A 26,132-nucleotide genomic window follows, 5' to 3' on the forward strand; every position below is an offset into this window, starting at 1 on the left:
GACCAGGCAGCTGATATAAAATGCAATTAAAAGAACAACATCCCCATACATGCATACTTTTATAGAGTACTTACAGCGTTACCTGAGAGTCAAGTGTGTGAGTTTTTTGGCTGTGAGGACACAGTATTAAATTTGTTCCGGTGAAATAATTCTGTTAAACTTTAACTAAGCTAATTTCATTAGCAAAATATTGTGACAATCAGAACACTGTGTCCACATATGACATGACTGTACCAGAAATTCTGAGGTTAAGTTGGATGTTGCCTTGAGTGCTGAAACAGTTCGAGTTCCTCGAGTAACTCGATTACTAGAGATCAGGCTTTGTTAAATCCATATAACTATATACAGCCGTACAGTGCATTGTCTTTTGCACGGATGATTATTACTGTCGCACAACATGCTTTAAAGAGAGAGGGGCGTAGAGACAGGCCAGAGAAAACAACACAAAGTGTCCAGAGTTGTTAAGCAAAAACAAAATGAAAACTGTACAGAGTGTCTGTAAAACCAAACTAGCCGAGCACAAAAGCATAATGCAGTGCTTCACTGTAAAAAGCTACTAAGTCATTGTTTATCCACGAAAAAAAAGAAAAAAAAAAACACAAGAGAAAACGCCATCAATCATCTCTACTGGATTTGTACCTGCTAGTTAGCTAATTAGCTGTCCAAACTGCAGACCAATATACTGTCAATGGGACCAACTCAGCTGTGAACAATACCAGATGAAACATTAGTAACGTTACATAAACAGGGACTTTTTATTTATTTTGTGTGGCAGCAAACACAACACACACCCTTTCAGTAACTACTATATTGCAAACTGAGATTTATCCACACAATTTCTGCCTGACGTAAAGTAATGTTGCTAGTCGTCACACACCGGGAAAGACTCACTTCCCACTACAAACCAGCACAGGTTACCCACAAGCCCACCTTCTTTAAAGGGGAAGGTTTAGCTGGTAACACGCAGTTGCAGTTAGGCTGTGGGTGGAGGAAGAATCACATCCTTTACTTAAGTAAAAGTACTAATACCCCACTTTAAAAATACTGCACTACCAGCTCAGTGAGGTACAACAGAAGCCTTTCCTCTGCTGCTGGAAAAAAATCAGAGGAAACACTGAAACCAATTTAAAAGACCTGTCTTATTTTCTCTATTGTATATTAACTATTGCTACAATTGCGTAAATAAAGCAAACATATTTCTTATCTGATTAATCAATGGAATAATCAATTACTTAATTTACTTATAGCTGCAGCCCTACTTACGAGTACTTGACATTAGGATGTCACATATGGGAAGGCGTCTACAGTGAGGAGACAAGACTGATGGGAGAGAGAGAGAGAGAGGGAGAGGGACAATTGGGGAAATTATATGGCTTTTAGCCTGCCAAGTCACATAGAGACTAAGGTACTACCTTTAGTTATAGGTTGTGTTGTATTGTTTTTAGGGCGGTTTTAAGAAGATTTAAAAGATATATACTAAAACAACATAATGTTTGTTAAATAAGCCAAGTTTGAAATCAACAGCTTGTGCTGGCATGCTAATAAATTTAAGTGTGTTCAATGGATGAATGTGCTGAAGTGTACATACTGTTGGGTGTCGGGGGTAGACCGTCTCCAACCATGCTCTCGGATTCTGTAGGAGAAAAAAATAAAAAATAATTCAGCCTTAGAGAAATCTGTGAATAGATGAATGTGTGCTCACATCTGCTCATGGCTTCCACTTCACATTAAAACCATTCAGAGGCCAAAAAAATAAAATGAATTAAATACAATTCCCGGCCAAAACAGGACATGCATGACTCATGTTGACGAAGTGAATAATTTTAGGACCATACTGTCCAGAGAGGAAAAACACAGCGAGCAGTCACTTATTATTTGGCTCTTTCATAAAGACTATGTAAATACATAGGTACAAAAAAATAATAACGTCTCTTACCTCTGTGTGCCCTGACGTGTGTCTGAAAGCAGTTATAGTACTTGTACTTCTTCCCACATACCCCACATACATAGGAACCTGCATGAGAATTCAAAACACTGTCATAAAAACAAAGTGGCAGTATTATCAGGAGTACATGTAAATAGGATATAATAAAACTTAAGAACTCAGTTCTGTCTCGTTATCTTAGTGATCCTCATCATAACTACTGTGTATACTGTGTAATATCTATCACAGAAAACATCAGAGTAACATTATAACATTAGAAAAATATTCATCAAAAATATTACCAATAATCCAATAATGTTCTAAATAAACGTCACTTTGCACTAGATGTTTACACAACATTATATTAAATGTTTTCTACATCTTCAACTTAAGGGAAGAATTACTAAAAATATGAATTACTGATTTAAACAATATGAATGTCGATTGATATCAGGGCCAATCAAGGCAACTGATGATCAGTATCAGTTATATAAAGCCTTTGTTTATAGTCCTCAAAATGTGTGTGCCATCAAAAAATGCAAAATAGTGCTCCATTAAAACTGTGAAACTTTCTCAAGTATAACTTTATAATCTTACACAATTTTGATCAATTACTTGTTTATTGGATATACCTAGCTAAAACCAATGCAGCCCAGGCTATAATATTTATTCTAGTTTAAACTGTTTTAGAGGAGTTAATCTAATGTTCATTTTCATTCATTTAATTTCTATTCATTTTGGAGGCAGTAATTCTGGATGTTGTTGAGTTATTTTGCATTATCTTTTTAATATTTTGTTCTGTTCATTTATATAAACAATGTACACTAAATATTAGAAATATTACAACCTTCATGAAAGTAGGGTTATTTCAGGCCTGGATTAGTTTGAGCTATGTTTACCTAATAAACTGAATGTACAGTCCATTTAACAAAAAGTTACAACCCAACAATTTTCTCGTTTACCCCTAATAGTACGGTCTCCAGCCATGCAGGCACTCTTGGCTTTATCCACCCAAGTTTTGAGATATCTGTTGTTAAGATTTTAGCTGCCCCAATACTAAATACTAAATACTACATAAAATGAAGGTGAATGACATTTCACATTTGTGCTCACAGGATTGGAAAATTACATATAAAACATTCAACAGCAACAAAACACTTTTCATAGGGGGCCTTCTGTAGAAAGTAGTTCCAATATAAAACGCTTACAGCTAGGTCTGTGGATTTCCCTGAGTAACCAGGACATAGTTTCTGAAGAGACACTGCAAAAACCTTTTAAATGTAATTTTTAAATGCTGTGCAGTTTGTTCGTGTTGTTTTGTCAGTCAGGAAGCAAGGTCAGGGTCGAGAGACGCCAGACAAGATTTCAGTTAGGAAATGCAAGTGTATATATCCATATGTATATTCACACACCTATGCATGAGTCTGTGCTCTTCGTTGGAGGAGGAGTACCAAGGGCAAACATACCCTCGGTCTGAGCTCTACGGGATCCACCTCCACTTGCTCCTCCATCATTTCCTCCAATAACAACGCAGATCTCAGCAGGGTTGGCATCACCCACTTTGCCGTTACTCGTCTCCGAGGTTCCAGGCTCTTTCTTTATTGTGACAGGTGGCGGACTAGTATTCTTGGACTTTGGGCCTAAGGTTGGTGAGGGGCCATCTGTGGCTGCACTCCCACCGTCCGCCTGCTCCTTCCCAGGATTGGGTGCCTCTTGTGCACTCATGACTCCACCTCCTCTGAGCCTGTGCTTCTGTATCAGGGAGATAAACAGAGAGACAGACAAGACTATATTTTACTGTCCTGTAATGATACGGTCTTGATTCAGGCACGACTTCTTGCTCAACTCATAGTATCAGCTTTGATTTGCACCTACCTAGGTACCTAATTACCTAAAAGCAAGCTGCACATAATAAGCAGTAGCCTGCATCTGACAACTATTGAAAGTCTAGAAAAAGCCAAACTGTGAGACAACCAGCCCCTTTTTTCCGTAATACGTAAGAGATGTGTGCATTAAAAATGCACAGGATCAACAAAACGGTATTGTATCTGTGACAGTGTAATCTCAAGGAAAGAAAAAAAAAAAAAAAAAAAGGACAACATTTTCTTATTGGCCATGAAGAACAGAGTGGCTTAACTGTTCATAAGCGACCTTTGATGGCATAAATTCCACAGCTTTGTGACACCCAAATGCTCTAATTTCAGAAATATCCAAATTACACAACTTGCCACTTCAGCACAGGGCTATAAAAGGGCTTGTCAAGAGAATGTGCTCAAAATGCAACCAAGCAAAACAGAGTTATGCCAGGATGACTGATATTATGGAAAGAGGGGAAATTGGTCTTCTAATAATAGCGCACCAATACAGCAACAACAAGCCTTTTCAGAGCCCACATACACCTTTCTTTGGATATGACACACGTCCAAGAAGCCTCAGCAAACAGGCCTGTGAATTGGATAATGTTTACAATGACAAAACATTTAGGGTTTTCAGTTCAAATTGCTCACCTTAAATAAAAAGTAATGTCAGCTCCATTATACAGTATGCACAAACTGAAGGTTGAGTGTTTGTTTGATTTCCTAATACTTCCTTCACAGATTTTAAGGTAGAGTCTATGTACGATTGTAAACTGTGTTTCATAAAAAATAAATAGAGAATAAGAATATTTCATGAGAATTCAGTCAGTTGTATCTTGTAATAAACAAAACTGTTGACCTCCCAGTGGTGCTACAGAGAAGGTCAAGGGCTCACCACAGCTGGGATTCATCCGCTGGGGCCAAGTATAAAAGAAAGCACTCCATTTAATTAATTTGATCCATTTTACCTTTTCTGCTATGCTAATTTTTTTCTTTTCAGTTTCATTGAAGAGACTGTCCTTTTCAATTTCACATTTTCTTGTAAGTATTTTGGCAGTAGTTCTTAGTATTTCTTTTTAGTGTTTTTATTTTTTTGTATTTCCTGTTTTAAATATATTTACATTTCAGGTTTTTCAACTACCCTTTCTATTACTCTTTTCACATTGGTTGGTTTCACCAGTTGCATAATGTGTACAGCAACTGTATACACCTGTGTAATGTGATCCACATTGTCTGGACAGACAGTGCGAGCCAGACAAGCTGTGTTTATATTCACAGGTTATCAATGGGACCTTGTTATGCATTTTAATACCTGTGAATAAATACTGCTGTTGAAAAGAGAAAATGTCTCCAACTACTGCACTTTACTAAAGAAATGAACCAGACAGCTTCTCAATGATACCAACGAACTTATGAACCAGGCTCATAGAGCTTTAACCAGAGGCTCATACTAATTTAGGCCACACATCTTTAAACTTTCAGATGTGTATGCATGTGTCTGCAATACATTAAAAGTGTAAAACCAAGCTTCTCTGTGCCAATGGCTTGGTTTAGTATAGTCTTTGGGAAGCACTTTAAAAGTTGGGGAAACCAATCTGTGACAGTGTGCTGGGTAACAGGGGAGGACTTAACACCTCTGTGGAACATTTTGTTATACTTAATCATGGCCTTATTACCACCAGTAGTTAAATAAAAAGTAATGCATTAGATTTCATACTTCTTTATACAGGTTACTATTGGAATCTATTGTGTGAAGATGATGATGCTTTATAACTTTCAGTTTTGCTTTACATTGTCGGAAATGTGTTAATTTAATTATATATTTATCATGAGGTCATAGCATAACAGGTAACTGAATTAACACCTCTATGACATTACATGACGATTTTACCTAATAAAAGTGGCAACAGAGTGTATTCTCAAAGTCAAGAGATATGAGGGATGTGCCGATCCAATCTCAATGGTTGGTATCGGCGCCAGTCGTTACAGCTGTTAGTATCGGCTTTGTTGAGTTTTATTGACCTAATCTGATCCTTTGTTTTACATCAGCTGTTTTTACTCACGAAGCGTTCACGCACGGTGCAGCCATAACCATAACCAACTCTCTACGCTGTCTGCCTCTCCACTCTGAGCTCTGTGTCAGTGTGAAAGCAAGAGAAGCACCGCCCGCTGCAGTGTTTCACCGCAGGTGGTGCTGCCTCTGCTCGGAGCACAGACAGCAGTAGAGATCCAACACGACCACCCTCAACACACCACTACAAGTGCAACAAAAGCCCCACAAACAACAGGCCAGTAAGATTAACTAATTAACGTAATCCATGCAAAAGATGTACAGACAACGGAAATACACACTCAGCAGAATACAGACTGTTCATTCAGGTAACACAGGAAAAGGCTGCACTACAGCAACAAACACTGGAGAGAGATTCTCCCTCCAGACAGCGATAAGACCAAAAAGATTACAGAGAGGGTTTGTTATTTTATACTTTATTGTGTAAAAAAATCCCTATTAAGGAACAGCTTTTATGGAGGCATTTCTTTCTTAATGCAAAGTACAGCTATTCAATTGTCAAGAATATACATTAGGTTGATTTTAAGTACTTCAGCACGGAGCACTGTATTAAAAAAAATTTGGAAAAAATACCAGTATTGGATCGGGACTCCGTATCAACACATACTCAATATTAAATGACTTGGATCGGAGACAGGGACATCCCCCCTGCAGGCCATTTTACAGCATAACCAACTTTTAACTTTTTAAATATAAAGGCAACAATAAACTTCACTTTGGATTGAACTATCAAAAAATCAGCAACTATTTTTGATAATTAATTAGTCGTTAGTCATTTATTATAGATAATTAACAGAAAAAATAATCGTTAGATTAATCTATAATCTGAATTATTTTAAAACAAATTACAAAACTTAAAAGTTGGGCGCCCGGTTAGCTCACCTGGTAGAGCTGGTGACCATGTACAGAGTCCTTGCTGCAGCGGCCCAGGGTTCAAATCTGACCTGCGGCCCTTTGCTGCGTGTCATCCCCTCTCTCTACCCCCCCTTTCCTGTCTATCTTCAGCTGTCGCTATCAATTAAAAAGGCAATAAAAGACCAAAACAAGTAAATAAAGTTCTTTTTTTTTTTTAAACTTAGAAGTTTAAATATGCATCCTATTTATGGATCAAAGCAAAAAACAATCACATATGATTATCTATTCAGAATGTCTCATTTATTTAATATTTAACACTGGAGCAGCAGTTATAGAGTTGCGTGTCGGGTAATATTTATGATTATTATTTTTCGCTATAATTCAGAGAAACACCATGAAATTGTGACACTTGTATCAGCATAAATGTTGTTGTCACACTGAAAAGAGGAGTAAATTTTAGCATAGCTACAGGCAGTGTCCGGAAATGACACCATAATACGGCAGAGACTCTCCACATAGCTTATTATTACATGACTATTTTGGTACAAACATTTACCCAACGGTGTGGCAGATAGCCTTCCGAGATTTAAACAGAAAATCTACTCACCTTTGGCACTTGGCAGGTGTTAATTTCAGGCACTGGTTATATTACATAATGCACCTATAATAAAAGCTACAAAATGTTCCTTACAAGGCTTGTTGCAGTGGGCAGTATCAGCGGTGCTATGCAGTCCACAATACTCAGTCATTCATTCAATCTGTGTAATTCCACATGTTCATACTTATGTAACTTTCTGTAAAAATCTGATTAATTCAGTGAGTCTCACTGCAGACATGAAACACCATTTGTGTTTAAAGCCACTGTGACAGCAAAAATGATAACCACAAAAATAAATAGCACCTGCAAGTGAAAATGTCTCAACTTTAACATTTTCTGACTCATGGAAAAAGAAATGATGTAAATGCAAAAAGATTATGGGAGGAAATTTTTTGCCAAAACAAACAGCTCCAGTATGGCAGCAGTTTAAGTTCAGCCAGCTTCTCTCTGCAGGCAAGTTATATACTTAAAGTATATGGAAAATAAAAATTTCGTGAGGCCTGTTTTCCATTTTTACTAGACCTACCGAGTCTAGACTGAAAAGCTTAACTACAGTATGCGGATTGTCTTTTTTTTTTTTAAAGCTATTAAAAGGTAAATGGCTGTGTTTTTATAATCTTCCTCTTGCTGAAAACGCTGTGTGAAAACTGTGTTTCTGTGCAAATTTAACAGTGTGCCATGAAAAATACAGTAAAGCAGGGCCTCTCTGTCTCAGCCTTTTTTCAAAACGTAGCCTAAGGGAAGCAATTTCAAAGTCGACAACACCAGTATTTGGCGGTGTTCTGGCAGAACTTACACTGGTATGAAAATTTTCTAGCGTGACTAATCCCCCACGCATACAAAAAGCTATGTGTCATCATTGTTCTTTTATGAATGATTGGGTAAAGGCCTTCTGTCAGCTTAAATTCCAGCCAAAACATACGATGACAGCACAAATACAGTGACTATTATCTTTGATGCATTTATCATTAAACCATTAAATTAACACGAAAGGAGATGCATTGACCATGTCACTTACTGCATGGAAACCATTTCAATAGAGTTCTTCAGAGCTGTTGAGTAAAGGTCATACTGAAAGCTTTTTTATGGCCGGGACCAATCACCAATTTAACATAATTCAGAACAGCTGATCGGAAACCAATCAGCTACTTGTACGTTAGTACGTGTATTCGTAATTATATTTATAGAAATATTGCACTTTTTACTCCCCTACATTTATTTGAAATGTAATAGTTACTTTACAGATAAGATTTTACATTGAATCTAAAAAGGATATAAAATACAACACACGATTCTTTTGATCCAAAATCGATACGTAAAATCCAGAGATCGATCTTTAATATATACCGTCTCCTGTGGATGCATGAAGCTGTAACCCCATTAGTCTCATAACAAGTGAACCTCCAATAAATGTTTAAAAAATGGCGGCAGCTGCTCCGCTGAAGACTGCCAAGCCTGAAAGCAGATGTCTGGTTGGATTTAAAAACTATGAAGACTGATAAGAGCTATCACGTATGATATAGTCATATATGATTTATCACCCATGACCATACGAATCCAAACACAGATATAAGCCTGACACGCCAACTAAAATAACACACTTTTGGCCACATTACGCGTACGTGTCTGCACCACACCCTCTGCAGTAAAGAGAGTACTTGTAATGTTTTTATCTGGTTATTCAATACTCACTGACTGTAGAGTTGCACCACATTGTGTTGAATAATGTAGTGAGTTGGACATGTTGAAAGGTCCCGTTTGTAACATTTAGGAGGATCTGATGTCAGAAATGCAATATAACATTCATAGGAATGTTTTTATTATTGTATAATTACCTGTAAATAGGAATCGTTATGTTTGTCACCTTAAAATGAGACGTTTTTATCTACAACGCTGCGGGTCGCCTTCCATGTTGAACCACCATGTTTATACAGTAGCCCACAAGGGACAAACCAAACACCGGCTCTAGATAGGGCAGTCATGTTTTTCGCCCGTTTCATGGCCATCATAGTTTCTCCTTTGATCTTGGAAGGGGAGGGTGAAGCAAGTTCCAAAGCTAGATTCCACTAATTCCGACAAAACTTTGAATAAAAAGTGCATTAATGCAACTGCTTTAGGGTTAATTCTTAATGTAAATGTTAATATTTTGAATAACGCACCAGATAAGGGGGCTGCTCGTACAATTTGCAGCCTCAGTTTTTTGAAAATTTCTTATATACAAGCAAAACTGGTATTGCAACTGAAAATGTCCCTAACCTAATCTATACTGTCAATCAAATCAAATAGGAAATGAAAACAAATTGGGACCTGGTGAACTGGAATTAAATCAATTCAGGAAATCATTACCCAGCTCTATAGCCCATTACAAATTAAACCAGTGGTTCCCAACTATTTGTCTTGCGACCCCTTACAAAAATCTGTTGGGGCCTTATGCCCCTTTTAAGGGACATTTCCTCCCTAAATTTCACACATGCTTTCATTTAAATAACTATTTGAAGCCAACAGAAGTAAAATTATCCATTATTTCCCAAAAAGGAAACGATTAGAGAAAAGCAAAAAAAAATGAAAACAGATTTAGTGTAGCACAACTTTGTTTTTCTCCATTAATCATCTCATGACCCCACACACTTATCTTCTGACCCTTAGGAGAGGCCTGACCCCTAGGTTGGAACCCACTGGATAAAACTACCTGACTGGCTAAAGTAGATACAGTAAACTCGTTCCACCTCAACCAGCTACAACCGTGAAATGCTGCTTACACATTGTTGCATTAGCATTCAAAGTCATATGATTGGGACATTGTACTGCAGAACAAGCATTTTTACTTTTAATACTTAAGCAAAGGAACTCTAATAGCTCTTCCACCACTGTTCCATACATTCAGCAACTTTCTCTTTCTTGTCGCATTTCAAAACTTGTTTTTTTAGAAGAATAACAGGAAATATTGTTAGCACCATTTGCTCATAACATGCCAACAAAAAGATACCCACTGCTCACTGAGCACTACCAGCCTATTCTGTAGCTGACAGGAGAGAGTTGGATGCACATGCTCACACAGTGGTCAGCAAGGCCACCTCAAGTCTGTGTGTGGTTAGAGAGAAGCATAAGCTGCCTCTGACAGCTGTGAGAAGGAGATCGAGCAGCCATGATGGATTCGAGCAGTGAAATCAATCCTGTGCTTCACCTATTTTATGATGTTGGGTTTTTTTTTTTTTTTTTTGATCAGCTACTTTTAAAACTGCCAGTTGAGTAATTTGTAATGGATATCGGCTGATATTGATTCAGATTGATCCGAGTATACCTACTGTGGGGCAAACAATGCAATGCATCTATGATAGCCTTCTTAAACAAAAATGAACTTTTATTATCTGTAATCAAATGAAATAATAGCAAGGAAACATGCGTATGTGAATTAGATCAATCCCTTAGTCATCCATGTAATATTTCCTGTGCAACATACTGAACGCATACCCTGAATATATGAAATGCCTGTTGTGGCTTGTTTTCCTCTAATTAAAGTCAAAATGCAAAATTAGCCATCTGGCCTTCTGTTCTTTCATAGTCTGAGGCTTCTGATACACTGTAACCTACAGCACCAAGCAGAATGGAAATACAAACCAGATGTACATTTGCTTGATGTTCCACACAAATAAAGGACAACCTAAACCAACTAAAACAAAAGACCAATTGAGATAAATACCACAAGACCAGGAAACATAATTCAATTAAATAATCAAATGCTATTTGCATATCAAGGATCTAAAGATACTATCATTGTAATAGGCAGAAGTAAGAAGGTGCAGGTGGCTTTGTGACTTATGTAAATGTATTAAACTAGTTTTCTCTTCATGATTTGGCCTAGTTGTGTTTTAACATGTCAATGCATGCATATTAACAACAACATATTATATCAGTGTACTAAATTTATCTAGGGTTACAGAATAAGGAGGTTAGGCATACAAGAAAAACATCTCTAGGACATACCTCTGTTCAGAATTCAGCGCTTAGTCGAGGTACTTAAAATAATTGGCCTATATTTGGGCAGTACAGTATCTGCCTCTGCACAATAATGAAGTAAATCAATCATTGTGCTAGGTTAAAGCAAAAAAAACAAAACACAACTAACTTAGAGAAATTTTCTTACTTTGAATTGTACCTTGCATTGCCAAAAATCACTGTGCTCTGCATGTGAAGTAGACTGGAATAGCGATTCCAAATATAAAATACAAATTTGTTTAAGGCTCATGAAAATGTTTCCACTCTGGAGGGATTAAAAATAGGAATCGGCTAAAATGGGGGATGGAGGGGGTCACTTCAATCACTGCTTTCACTGCATGTTTGCATTTACCAGAGCAGAGTCAGTGACTAGGAGCAAGGGGTGACCAAAACCTGTTTCACACTAAAATGCTTTGCTTTCCCTGTTTCTTTAATCAAATGCACATTTTCCTGTCCTCTGTAATAAATGTCTTCCAAGATGGTGTATGACCAATGATTTCAAAAAGCAATAATGCAGAGAAATGGATAACCCCCCCCCTCACACACACACACACACACACACACACACACACACACACACACACACACACCCGGGATGCTCTGGAAAAAGAAACTGTGTCGTCTAGTAAAATTCCATCAGCATACACTCAAAACCCCCGTAAAAACCTTTTCAATCTATATGTTAATGCCACGAATTAAAATTTAATAACAAGAGATATTGAAAAGCAGCCTTGAATTATACAAAAATAAATCCTGAAAGATCAGGCCCTAAAATTAGAAATTCAGGGCGGCATCCGGTCTGCTGCTAAACCCTTGTAGGCTGGCAGATTAAATTTTTGATGAAAATCAAAATTACACTGCACACTGACGCAGGCGCAGCAAACCTGGCACTATTGTGATTTATGGATTCATTAAACCCGCGGGAGTTTCACCCCTCCCCTTTTCACTCAAAGAAATGAGATTTGCTTTGCTGAAAATTTGTATTTTCAGAAAAGCTACTCAGGCTCTGCTCTACCTTCAGAAAATGGTCAAGAAAAAAAAAGCTTCTGTGTACATAACCACTGCACGTAAACAGGCCTATTTTCATTGCTGCAGCAATTGAACGCCCTTATGCATTATTCATGAAACCAATAAGGTTCATTTTTAAAAAGGAAGAGGCAGGAAAAATATGTGCAGAATGCACAGAATTTTTTTTTAATGCAGCAGCCCCAACCCCTGAAAAGCCATTCCCTGGAGACTAATTTAAGTGAAGCCATTTTCAGACATTTTCAACATGCCACTAAGAAAATAGCAGAACATAAGATGCTCGCTATGTTTAAAAAGGATGTATGTTTGCTCCGACAGATTTTAAACACAAATCATGCATCTGTAATTGTGCATTAACCAAAAAAAAAAAAAAAACTGGCATGACATCAAAGACAGAAACTGTTTGTGTAAGGCCGCTTACCCTTTAAATAGAAAACAAAACCTGCGTACTAAGTTAATGGCAATAAGAGCAGCAACTATGTTTCAAACACTGCAACCCACAGGCTGTGATATGATCCCTCACCATCTTGTGTTTATCAGTGCCTGGGGGAGACAAGTTTCACCTATCCATCCAAACTATTCGTTCCAAATATCCTCAGTGAAACAAAGCTTTTGTTCATTAAAGTACAGACAGACCAGCATTCCTCCTACCTTACTTAAAATGAGAACACTCCCAGAATGCAATTCCCATTAACCATCTCAGGGTTTAAGGTGTTTTTTTTGTCTCAACACTGCAGCATTATTCCTGAGAGCTTTCTTTATAAAAGTTATTTATAAAGTTATAATGTATTACTCTGCCCTTAAGGTATTCTGCATATAAACATTCCCATCAGTCAGAGAGTGATCCAACCCTTAACTCATGACACTGGTTGCCTCTCTTCACGTCTGTACTTTAACTGAAACTCCTGCATTTTGATTAGGCTTTCCAAGCAAAGGTCAGAATTTACACCCAGATTTTGAATACCAACCACACAATTTCCACCAGCTCTTTGAATTTATACAGATTTGAAGGTCAGCATTAAAATTACCCACAGCAAAATGGCCTCCGCAGATTCCCTTACATTAAAATAAAAGCAAGCCATGCAAGATGGGAAACTGTTTGGCGTCTGCAGGATTAATATAAACAGTAGAGGCACTGGTTGTGATTGTTTTTCCTGCCCTCAAATTATGCTGACATGGGTCTTTTCTTCTTCCAGTGCTGTTCAGTTCACTTTGGATAGTTATTTTCCGCTTACACATTTCCAATCCCTAGAAATAAAAAAAGTCCAAATTGTTCCATGTTTACCAAGTAGTGAATTATATATCTGTACACCCAGCATGACACACAAATACACACGCATGCACAAACAAGCAAGATGAATGAAAATTAACATTGTGTATGTTACACTGAAAAAGGATTCATGATGGTTTTAACAGATTGTTGTTTGTTTTCTTATCTCTATCTCCCAAGCACATTGAAATAAACTGTTTCTTTATGAATGCTTAAACCTTCAAGTCCATAATATGCATCATGAATAAAAACCAAAACAACTGATTTTTTTTTTTTTTAATTAACTTGCACAATGGCGTTTAAAAAAAAAAAAGTCATTTTGCATTCACTAGCATGAAAAGCACAAGATTATTTTTTTCATTTTAATGTGAAGCAATCATTTCGGACTGGCGACTACTCATTTCAAAAGCATTACAACACGTCCCCATTAGCATAAAGTAACATTCAATATTTTTAAAAAAACAAGTCTCAAAAACTAGTCTCATTACAATTTTTTTAATTTCTCAAAATGACTGCCTACAGGTGGCGCCAATGACACACAGATTTAAAATCCTCTATCTTCCTAAAAAAATGTAATTCCACATGTATTTTGATATGACGACACTTTGGTGGCTCTCCGTGGCTTTCAACAATGAACACCAAGCCGTCTAATACAACCAGAAGTGAACGCTGACATTGTGTGAGTTTCAGAGGAGAGCAACTCCGGAGCTCTGCTCAAATTTGCTGGAAAATTCACAAAACATGGCTGCAGGAGGTTTTTGTGTTTCAGATTGTTCCTCCCCTCATCGTCCTTCATGTTGCCACTATCGTGTGGTCCCTTTTGCTCTATCGGCACACACACACAGGGTTTTTTTTTACCTAGGTGGTGTACATGCGAACTAACTAGGTGGCACAGACGACTAGTCAGCAGTTACACGGAAACTTCATTACAAAAATTCAGTGTTAAAAAAAAAAAAAAAAAAAAAAAAAAAAAAGAAAAACATCAACAGATTAGGTCTATTTCGGCTGGCTTCAAAGCCCTGCACCTGGTTTAGTGGCAGGCAATAGTGCAAAAGAGGGCTGCCGGGTCTCGTCTATCAAGTACAAGGGACTGAAACTTAACATCCGCAAGTGAAATTTCTAAAATTTAGGATTTCTAAATCAGAAAAAAGAAAACACAGTGGTGTGACATACCTCCAAAAACGATGCAGCTCATGCGAACCAGGCTCCCCCGCTCCAGAAACCTTCCCTCCCCGACCAGAGGTGACTGCACAACAAACTGCTTCCTCCCCCAAAAAAAAAATTGTGAATTAGTTATGAGAAATTCCAATTGTTAAAAAAAAAAATTTCACCACGGGCTCTCTCTTTTTCTTTTTTTTTTTTTTATCCCTCCGCGACACGCTACGTTACATTTTAGAAAGAGTAATGGCGTAATGAATCATGAATTTGCCGAGCTTTACTCGGTCCGTGCAAGCTCTCTCCGTTTTCTGCCGTGCACAGGGGGGGCGGGTTGTGTTGCGGTTCCTCTTGTGGAAATTTCGTCCGCCATATACAAGGGCAGATTCCGAAATTGCAGCGCCGGCCTGTATATTAGCCTACATGGGGAAAAAAAGAAAGAAAAAGGAAAAAAGTCTGGGAAGAAGACAGGGGGGGGAAAAAGGTTGGCCGACTATGAAGTTACACGGGGGAAAAAAAGCGACTGGAAATTACGCAGAGGAAAATATTCACAGAGAGCATTATATTATATAGCTGTATAGAGCTCTTACGACAGCTCTACACTGTTGAGATATGGAGGTGTTTTATGCTGATAATAGCTTCCGATTAGGTCGCTGTTGAAGCTTATTTGTCGGTGTAATGACTGTGTAAAAGTATCAGGTGCTTGGTCAGATTATTGTCCAAGTTTGACATATGCTTTCCAAATGTTTTCCTTGTTGCTGATTTTGTTGGAAAGAGAAATAGCAGCCCTCTGTTCAACACGTAAGTTTTTTTTAATTGTTCATTGTGCACAATTAAAACATAGGGTTTTACTAAAAAAAGAAAGAGTGACAACAGATTCATTAAATCCACGGATGTCAGTGCTGTTGACTGCAGCAGTCTCCACATACAGTACAGTTTGTGTTAAGGGTGACTTGTCGAGAGCAAGGTTTTGGTTGGCCAACAAATTTTGATTTCAAACCCATACTTTTACAGAATTAACAATGTTTTTTTCTTTTGAAATAGTTTTGTTTTGTTTCTAGAAAAAAGTTTTCGTGCTAAAATGGTTAGAGAAGCAGGTTTAGGCTTGTCAACCAGTAATATTCAGTGTTTCAAATTCATTTAGTGTACTAGGCTGTAAATATGGGTTGAATTCATTAGACTTGACAATAATATAAAGGTACAGTAATACCAACAACAACAATAATTATAAAGCAATATATTATGTACTATTATAAAATCTTGAATACAATTTAGCAACATTTTCCATGAGTACAGTAATATAATTAAAGAAATAAGGGCCAGTTTGTGCCTTTTCAAGTCTTTTATTCTCCTTTGAATCCTTATTGGTTCAGTCATCTGCAAACCTCTCATAAGGGATGTTCAGTCACCTGGAGAATGAATAGATTCATTAATTTCTGATTTAATCAATCATTAATTTATCCAGTTAATCAATTCATTAATTTGTAATAAATGAATCAGTGAGTTAGTAATTATGGATTGGAATTATTGGAAAGTAGAGAAAGTCCATAATGAATTGAAGCCACAGTAATTGACACTTAAATCTATTAATGATGTGTAATTCAGTATTGTTTTATCTCTTTCTACCACCCTAGGAGGACTTACTCTCTGTATGATTTATTTATAAATGTCTTTATTATTTTTACAATTTCACAGTAATCACATTGATTGTAATTATTTCTTTACATTAATACATTAATGACATAAATAGCTTGGATTTTTTTGTACCTACACCTTGTTTTTGTAGTAGTATGCGGTATGCAGAAACTGCACTGTGAAGACCACTCCAAACAAATCTGTGACAAAGTTATAGAAAATTACTAATCAGAGGAATGATACAAGGCACCAAATATCTCTCAGAGTACAGTCAAGTCAATAAGAAATATGGCATAACTGCAAATCCGCCTCCTTAAAAATGGAGTATCCCCACAAGGAGGGCACAGAGGGAGGCCACTAAAAAGCCTGTTGGACTCTGAATGAGCTACAGGTGTCTGGGTGCTTCACAGAGTGGCAGAAAGAAAGTCCTTTAATTTTTGAGGAAAAAAACCCTCATAATGTCAATTACAGCAAGGCTGAAGTTTTCCAGAGGGCACGCAGTAGACTTCAAAATATAGAGGAAATAATAAAAAAATATATATTTTTTTTGGCATCATACTCATACTAAAGACCCACAGCACATCAGCAGAAACACAAAATGTTATGAATCCTGTTGGAGGCAGCATCATGTAGATGCTTCTCTGCAGCAGGCCCTGCAGGGTTCGTGAGGGTAGAAGGGTCAAATAAATGCAGCAAAATGAGAAATCCTGGAGGAAAATTTGCTGCTGCAGCAACTTGGGAGTATTTTTATTTATTTTTTATTTTTTTCAAGACAACAACTCTAAACATATAGCCACAACTATACAGGAATGGCTGAAAAACAACTATGTCTACGTCAAGGTCAGAGTCCAGTCAAGAATTTGTGATGGGACTCACAGCTCTTGAGCAACTTTACAGAGCTTGAGCAATTTTGCAAAGAAGAATGGGGGAAATTGCAGTTTGTCCAGTGGTAAAAAGCTGATAAAGACCAATCTGACTAAAGGCTATCAGCGCTGTTAAAGGTGCCTCTGCTCACTTACATGAAAAATGTGGATATGTTCATTTACTATGTGTTTTATATTTGTAATAAATTCAATTTTTGGCTTTCACTTTCTTGTACTATACTGTTTATTGTTGTGTTCTGTTATCAGTGTCAGAACTCTTATTATGCACTGTTTCAATGATTTATTGTTGTATAATAACACAAAAAATATTGTGGCTGTGGAGGGGGGACACTGCATCAACTATGATAATTAATTTTCCTTTTCTCATGGGTGTAGCATGATTTATTTTACCTTTATTATCAAATTAAGCTGGGAAGTTTTTTTCCTTTTTCTTTTCAATATGCAGATTAATGCACAGAAATAAATGACTGAAAGGCTCCCACAGTTTCTTGTTTTTCATGAATCCCATAAACATTAATCTGTTACTGTCTGTTTTCAGAAACTGCTCAATAATGATATGATTAACCTTCTGCAATTGGAAAGCAATGAGATCACTGATAATTTAATGAATCATTCCTTATATTAACAATATGGACGCAGGCTAATGAGATCATCCATCCTGTCGTACTTAAAACTGGACTAATAATGAAACAGAGCAGAGGAAGTAGTGTACATCCACTAATACTTATAAAGTGTTCATACATTTTCAGATGTACTTTCTTCTTGTTATCTGGATGGTATAGTCTTCATCAGTTACACAGAGCTTTGTATGTTCATTCTATCCCGGGTGCACTTGGAAATTAGTTGGTGCTGGTGTGATTAATTGCATATAACATAAAACAAGTGTTTATGATCTGCACTCAATGCCTATGTTGTTTTGACTTATACACCAAACCTCTCTCTCTCTCTATGTATTTATCACTTCTGTCCAGCAGAGAGCACCAACATACCAATAACTAGAGAATTCCTTAGGCTCCTATGTATGCAGTGGCCAGGGGGTAAGCTGCAGCTGTAAATTAGAACCTGCTCACTTTTTGCTCTCCGTCTCCCTCTGCTGCTTGAACTTTGAAAGGTCTGATCCATTTCCATCAGTCACAGAGATACTCTCCCCTGAAGTCTGTTCTGTTACCTCCCCAGGAATTAAAATCCTTCATGTACAGTATATTAGAATAATGATGGCTGATAGAGGCTTTGTTTCAAGTTTATTTGTGGAGCACAATCTCGTAGAAAAGCAATTGTGATTTAATTTAACTGTGAAAAAACAGTTGAAAGTTAGAACGTACAAACAGACAGCACTCACAAACACACACAAGCTAAACTAAACAGAAAATGTCTTGGGTTTAATCTTTAAATAAGAAAATAGTTTAGGTACAAACCTTAGATCAGGCAGGCTGTTCCATACCTAAGGAGAAAAAACACTGAATGCCCTTTCGCATGTTAAACTGGGCCAAAAAAATTAAAGTCAAGCACAGTCAGTCCTGTAATGAACAGGTAGCCAGTGGAGCTGTTCAGAGTGATATGATGAAATGTTTTGGTCCGAGCAGGTTGCTGCATTTTTAATTAGCCAAAGCTGTTAACTGGCTTTTACAGGGGGAAAAAATGGTAGAAAATGCATTACAGTAATCTATTCTGGTGACGAAGGCATAGAAAAGTGTTTCCAGGTCTGAATGTGATTTTTCGTCCCCCTGAGATTATGGAAGACAATTGGTGATGCTGCATGAGTTATTACTCCCTGGATGCTTGCTTTGTGGACAGGAAGTGTTTGAGGACACTGTCACGGTCAAGGGTAGCTCAATATTTGAGTTCCTGGTGATATTCTCAGCTCTTAATCACTTGAAGTTACTTTAAGGTTCTTTCACACTGATGAAAAAAAAGGCACTAAATTCAAGTGAGACAAGAGTCTAAGGCTGAAGGATAATTCAGACAATGAGGAATGAATGAGACAGTTCTTCACAGCAGCAGAGAACAAATTGAATCCAGTGACTCAGTGGTAAAAGAGTTTCTTACTCCTGCTGAAACATTTGGGAGCAAAGAAATTTGGGATAAAACCTAGCAACCATAGTGTCCTTAATATTACAAAACACACTCTATCTTTCCTCTCTCATTTTTCACAGCTCAAGGTTGGCCTGACCTTCTCTCAACCTACTTTTTGAGAAATATTCCTTCAAGTGGCAGAAGAACCAACAGGTGAGTAGAGCTGACAACAAGGATGCTATTTTTTCTCAGCGACCTACTTGGGCTCGAGAGCCGCCAGACCTTTGCTGCATGCTCAAGAGCTCGGCATAAATTAGGAGACACTGCCCCTACACTAATGTTACCACAGTCCTCCAAAATTTGACAGCAATAACCTGGAAAAAGAGAACAAAAACTGTCATGGCTCCATAATCAAATACAGTACTTCACTATGAAAGTTACATTTGAATTGTTTTTGTAAATATGTAAGTGTGATTTATATTACAGTATACTCTCTCCATAGATACATTCACTTGAAGCAAGACTGCAACTTTTGAAATGAGAAAGCACTCGACCTTCGATGACAAATGAAAACTAGAAATATACATCGAAACATGTCACAAGCAGTTGAAGACCTTGGAGAACATCAGGGTTTTCTTGAGTCCTTGAGACAAAGCCTTGAAATGGAAATTACTTTTTGTGCACTAATTTACACACAAACTGTGAAAACACACAAACTGCATAAGGGGGAGGCCTGTTTACACATAAAGGACCGTGTTGAGCACTAATGATACACAGACAAGAGAGTATGGACATGCATGTACATACATTTTGCTGTTGTTGGCGTGTGTTGACATCCAATGCGCAAAACATAGCAGGTGGCCTCATTTAAGCTATATCTGAATGGTGACAGTGTTTATTTATTCACCAGTTATACAGCCCTAGCTAGCATGATCAGTAAACAGAATGATGCAATCTCTGTTGTCCCAGTTCATCCTTTACCTAATATGTATTGTTACAAGAAAACAGTAGTTGTTGGCTGACCACAGGCAAGTAAAAGCAGGTACGAATCCTGGCTGTTGTTTGGTACGTTGCCACTGGTAATTGCAGGTTTTTATCAAAGGCCTCTTGTATCCATGTACAGTGTGTTATTTAGCATCAACAGAGCCTGTTCAATTCTAATGTTGACTCCAAACCAAAAATAGACTCTTTTTGTTTTTCTAAGGTGACTTAAAAACAAGCTGGTGTAGACTTTAGGCTAAAGGAACATTCAGATGTTTTGGAAAATATGCTTGTTTGCCACCTCACACAGCATTAGAGATTAGACGATGAACATACAGTGTATTTCACTTAACTGTGTCCAGTATACAGACATAGAGTAGTTTTTAGAAAATAATAAACAATCAAAAATCATAACTCACGGTCTTCATCAGTGGATCGACTTTGCTCAGTTGTCATCAAGATGTCATGTTCAGCTAAGCTCAGCATGGAGATTGAAAGGGAAACAGGTAAGGGCAGACCAGGAACACACACCAAGAACAATAACATTAACAGTAACTATGACGATGTATAAGCAGTGGTCCCAATGTGCAAAACTGACGACCTGTTACTGCTGTCCATTGCACAGACGAAGTTCTTCAAAGACAAGAGGAACCCAGCTCTCTGTTATGAGAGTTGTTGTCCTTTATTCATTCTTTGGTAAAAAAAAAAATTAAACAAAGTGTAATTTTCAGCCTAATATTATGTTATATAAGGGTTAAATAAGTTGTTTATAAGTTGTATACAACATTATCGTTCATCAAATCGCTCCAAAAATGATCCCGACAAATTCCAATGTTGTCATCGATATAGTTGTGGAGTGAATTCCACCTTTCACTTGAATTAGTAAGATTAGAAACAATATATTTATAATTTTTGTTATAGTCATCATTCTTGGTGGCTCTGTAGCCTATCTCTGTCAAACAAACAAAAATACACCTTCCAGTATATATATAGCTATATAGCTCCCAACTGTCATCATGTTCCCGTTATACTGGTCATCACACAGACCACATTACATTGCTTTGGTTAATTCAAGTGAATTGCGTTGGTAAATTCTTAAACATCCATACATTTTGATATTACTTTGTTCTTTGTTTTGCTTTTGACACATGTTTATTTTGAATAGTCCTGCGCCTCTAGAGATAAGCACATCACTACACTCTTAGGTGTAGAGTACTTAATTTAATTTAATTTTTTAATTATATTGAAAACAGTGAACTTTAATTGTGCTAACTCTTGATTGTGGGATTAGGATGTGTCTACAGGATCATACAATCAAAGAATCAAGATTATATAAAAATATACATCCCACAAGTATTTTACACTCTTACCTGTATGCAGTTTACTTTAAACTTGCACTTGTGACTTTTTATCTGATTGTGCTAGTTGCTACCTCGTTCAAGTTATACCCTTCTCATTGACGTAAACACATATCAAGAAGTACAGCTGTATTTGAAAAAAGTTGTTCTTCTGTGTCTAAATGTGTAACTTTTAACCTGCTATACTCATGAGTAGCAATTTGCCTATTTTGAGACAAGTGATCATTTTCACTTTTCAACCTCAGCCTGCAGGTAATCAAAGGCTCCTGGCTGTTTTGTTCCTTACATGATTGCAAACCATGACAAGAGCACATAGCGAAAAAAGCCCATAATTGCTTTAACGCCACCTCTACACTTACATTGTGAGCACCTGATTAGGGAAAGAGAAGTGAGTAATGTAATTATAGTTATGACAGAGTAGTATGAACTGACTGAACCTCCTATGCTTTCATATGCATGAGAAGTCAAAGAAGAAGCTAAGAATAAAACGTACAATGATTGTGCAGTAAACCTCTGCTGCCCACAATGACAAAAAATGTATCTGATTACAGCAGTGCCCTTTTCCAAAGCTAATTATAGTCATCCACTTTCTGCACTTGGATGTTGTTTTTATGTTTGGTCACTGTAGAGTCAAGACCAGAACCTAAAATCATCAAGGAGCTGAAAATATCAAACACTGCATGCAATGTATTTATATTTTTCACTGAACTTGCCCAGAGTGGAAATCATCAAAAAGCATTTCAATCATCCGGTGACTTTAGTAAAATTAGTATGTAACTAAATAATATTTTTTTAAATTAACATACTTGTATGTATAAAACCCCTCTTTTTTGAATGAGCTAGGTAATTCTAAACACAGAGGGTTTGTGTGGTCTTTCTAACATCGACAATGAAAGCCACACATGCTTTGAATTCATGAGAATGACGTCATGGAAGTCTCACACTGAAATGATAAAGTTTGATTTTGAAAGTTTAGAAAGGCTCAAACACAACACATCTAATCTTCTCCTGTTCTCCACACTCATTTTCTTTGCAATTCATACTTACCTTTGATTAACTGGCATTGATGAAGAAAGTTCACATTAACAGCTTTTTAAGTTGAAACAGTTCATCCTAAAGTAGAGTGACCATATGGATAAAAACATGAGTCTACAGTCATGCCAGCAGCTCTGTGCGGCTGTACTTAAAGGACCAGTGTGTGGGATTTAGTGGCATCTAGAGGTAAAGTTGCAACTAACTGAACACAGCTCCTGTCTATATATGACAACTTGTGACTGAGAATGGGCTGTTTTGGTTTCTCTGTTCTGGGCTACTGTAGAAACGTGGCAGTTCAGGAATCGATTATACACTAATGAAAACATGTGAATATTATATCCATTTCTACCAATAGAACCTCCTAAATGTTACACACTAGATCAAAGCACAGTGGTGCTTTTGTTACACTAACATTAGCTAATTACCACTAAACACAAAGGACAAGTGAGGCTGATGGGAACGTCATCTGTTTTGCAGGTATCTGGTAATAAACCAAAGTATTGGACGAATTAAGAATTTGACCTGATGGTGGCGGTAGATGAAAAGTCAGAGGATCATCAAAGTTATACAAATCATCCTGAGGGGGATAAGAATGTCTGAACCAAATTTCAAGACGTTTGACAAAACTTTTTTCACAGGAGTCATTTTGACATAAAATAGTAATGTAAGTTACCAATGATACTAAAAAAAAAAGGTCTATTAGCTGTCAAGATATTTCACTTAAAACCATAAATGTCACACTTATGGTAGTACTAGAAAGGAAATCAGGGGATCATCAAAGTCATTAGGGTTCATCCTCTCTGGGAATCATGACAAAAAGGGGCAGGCGGGACCAATGTGGTTTAGAAATATACATTCCAGTTCCAATTGTTTTTAGGTATTAATTGTATGTTATTCTACTTCGTTTAAGAATGCTTGATTCTGATTGGCTGGGAGGAGGGCATTAACCCGGCAGGTTGCCCGCTGACTTGTCGGTTGTACTTGCTGCTGACTGAGCACAGCGTCATCAAATAGTAGATCAATACGCCGCTTGTAATTTTTTTTTCTATCACAGAAATTTCAAACATGAGGTCCATTGTAAAAATAAACCTTGTTTAAAAAAGTTTCTAAAATGTGTCGGAAATCTATCGGAGGGTCAGTCGACACATAGTTTCACAAGCGAGATACAATGTAGCAACTACGTTATTAAACTAGTGATCAGATGCAGCCTTGTGTGGTTGCTATAGAAACTAATTAGCTACAGCTGAGCTAACGTTATTCACCATAGTTCTAAAGGGGACTACTTTTTGAGGGAGATGAACTCAAACAGAGTATACATTTAATAAGCATGCAATACGAATAAGAAAAAGTATAGTTATTAAAGTATTTGAATTGTTTTATTATGTTGGCAAGCAAGAAGTAGAATAAACGGGATACTGCAAGTGAGAGAACAGTTTCTTCTGGTTTTATCAGACTGCCTTATCACAGTGAGGAATATACAGTATACCACTCCATCACTTTATCACTTGGACAATTGCTGCAACTTTCCACCATCTGATTAACAAGAAAACAAGTGCATACTTGCACTGTTTGCTCTATATTCACTTTATTTAAGAGTAGGTTTGAAGCACTTATTAAAGACTCTATTAGAGATCAAGAAAGCCAAGAATGTTTCTTTTAAGTTTTGAGTGCTGGCATCTTTCTTTATGTAATGTTTTTTGCTATTGATAGTATCTTATCACAAAAGTGGTTCCAGCTCTATTTGCAACTCACTGTGAGTTCAAAGTTATAAATATGAAGCCAGGTCATCTTGTTCCATCCTCTATCTGTCTTTTTATTCTCTTTTTCCTCCTCTGCTTTCTGTGGCAGAGACATTCTTTGGCCATTTGGCTTTCTTCCAGAACTGATACATCTTAACAGCAAAACCCCATTATTATGTCCCTCAGGTGAAAGATAAAAATGAAAAATTAACCGTTCCAGACAAACACATTTGATCACCACTAGAGCTAGTGATTTAAAGCGGAAAAGGGTCCTCAGAAGACATAAAAACTACATTTCTGAAGTATCATTTACACTCATGTACAGTACATGACGCTCCCCACAAGCCGTTTCCCTGCTTCTCAAGGGTTGCTGAGTTCATTACCAGCTAAATTAGGAAAGCACACAGATAGATAAATTGAGTTTAGTGTATTGAAAACAGTGACAATGACCTAAATGAACCATCTGTTGTAACTTGCCAGAGAACAAAACCAGGAAGCGATCCAAAATAGAGCGACATCGGATTACAAGGCACCCCAAGTATGAAGGAAAACAAAATGATTTTCCATCTGCAGCGGGAGGAATACATTTGCCAGATATTACAGATGGTGACAAAATTTTACAAAAAGCACAGACGGCTTTTTCTCAAGTTGAGGACAAACACAACTGTACAATAAATGACCCTTTGTTTGAATGTTATACGTTAAAGTTACATGATTCAAGTTGCAGTATGTTTTGCGTAGTTCTGTGAACCGAGTATTTGAATATAAAACATTTCAGTGGTATCAAAACCACCAGATAGTTACACTATAGTCCCTCACTACATTTTACATCAATGTAAACACAACTAGTGGTTGTTTTAGGCAGTCTGGAAGAGTTTGTACGTTTTGGTATCTTTTGGTATGCTTTGCAGTTTCCCCTAACCAAGAGCAGGGATTGTGACTGGCTGTCTGACCTCTGACCAGACATACAGAAATGTGGAGACAGCAGATGACAAACATATACCAACAGAAATACTACAGGTAAACTGGTAAAATTTTTAAAAATGCTCTGCGCTTGCTCTGGTTAGATGTTGCTAAAAGCTGTATATTGTGGCAGAATGCCTTTATCTGTTAAACATAGGTAGGCTCTACAGTTTATTTATAACTTGTCTATAACTCATAAGTTTATTTTAGTTACTTGCATTCTAGTTATTAGTTTATTCCACCTTGTATCTGAAAATGTAGTTATCCAGAAGTAACAGTTTATCCAGAGGTATGGGTTTTAAGAGGCTAGCCATTTCCCTTGGATAAACAACAAGAACTAGCACCCCATTTACACGTGGTATTAAAATATGTAAAATCTGTATCCGGACACATTATCCGGATAATAAACAATCTGATCTTCATTTTTAATTCCTTCTCGTTATCCTCATTGAGATCGGATCTCTGTCCTCCAGAACCAACGTGTTACAAAAATGTTGTGAGTTGTTGAGTTAGGGGTAACTTTATAAACTTTGTGAAATGCTGTCTATGCCAAATTCTTAAATGTGGCCCCTCTTGTAATTTCAGCAAATGTAACAGGTTCTTCCTTTCTTTGTATAAAAAATATTGTGTCAGTTTGTCCCGGCGTGTAGGCTACTAAATAATATGCCTTGTTAACAGCAGATTAGCTGAAGAGATGAGTGCAACACACACCATCACACACAGTTATTTTTTACTATATATCATTCATTCCCCACCTCAGTATTGCTTTTATT

General features: G+C 37.1%; 1 protein-coding gene across 10 annotated transcripts in view; it reads right to left on the reverse strand.

Moving 5' to 3' along the window:
- The window catches only part of znf618 (zinc finger protein 618), a 33,277-nt gene extending 18,043 nt beyond the window's left edge, over nucleotides 1-15,234 (reverse strand). For 3 of the 10 annotated variants that reach the window (XM_051413197.1, XM_051413191.1, XM_051413190.1), the window contains exons 1-5: nucleotides 14,770-15,231; nucleotides 3,337-3,676; nucleotides 1,937-2,014; nucleotides 1,589-1,633; nucleotides 1,264-1,320 (exon numbers count right to left, since the gene is read on the reverse strand). In XM_051413197.1, the coding sequence (XP_051269157.1) occupies nucleotides 1,264-1,320; nucleotides 1,589-1,633; nucleotides 1,937-2,014; nucleotides 3,337-3,649 (493 nt within the window). In that variant the 5' untranslated portion in view covers nucleotides 3,650-3,676; nucleotides 14,770-15,231. Of the gene's footprint in view, nucleotides 1-1,263; nucleotides 1,321-1,588; nucleotides 1,634-1,936; nucleotides 2,015-3,336; nucleotides 3,677-14,769 lie in introns of all 10 variants that reach the window. The other 7 variants (XM_051413198.1, XM_051413194.1, XM_051413199.1 and 4 more) reach the window with 6 other exon arrangements.
- Nucleotides 15,235-26,132: the final 10,898 nt, after the last annotated feature.

The sequence above is a fragment of the Dicentrarchus labrax genome, unplaced genomic scaffold (assembly GCF_905237075.1).
Source record: "Dicentrarchus labrax unplaced genomic scaffold, dlabrax2021, whole genome shotgun sequence".
Taxonomy (NCBI): Eukaryota; Metazoa; Chordata; class Actinopteri; family Moronidae; genus Dicentrarchus; species Dicentrarchus labrax.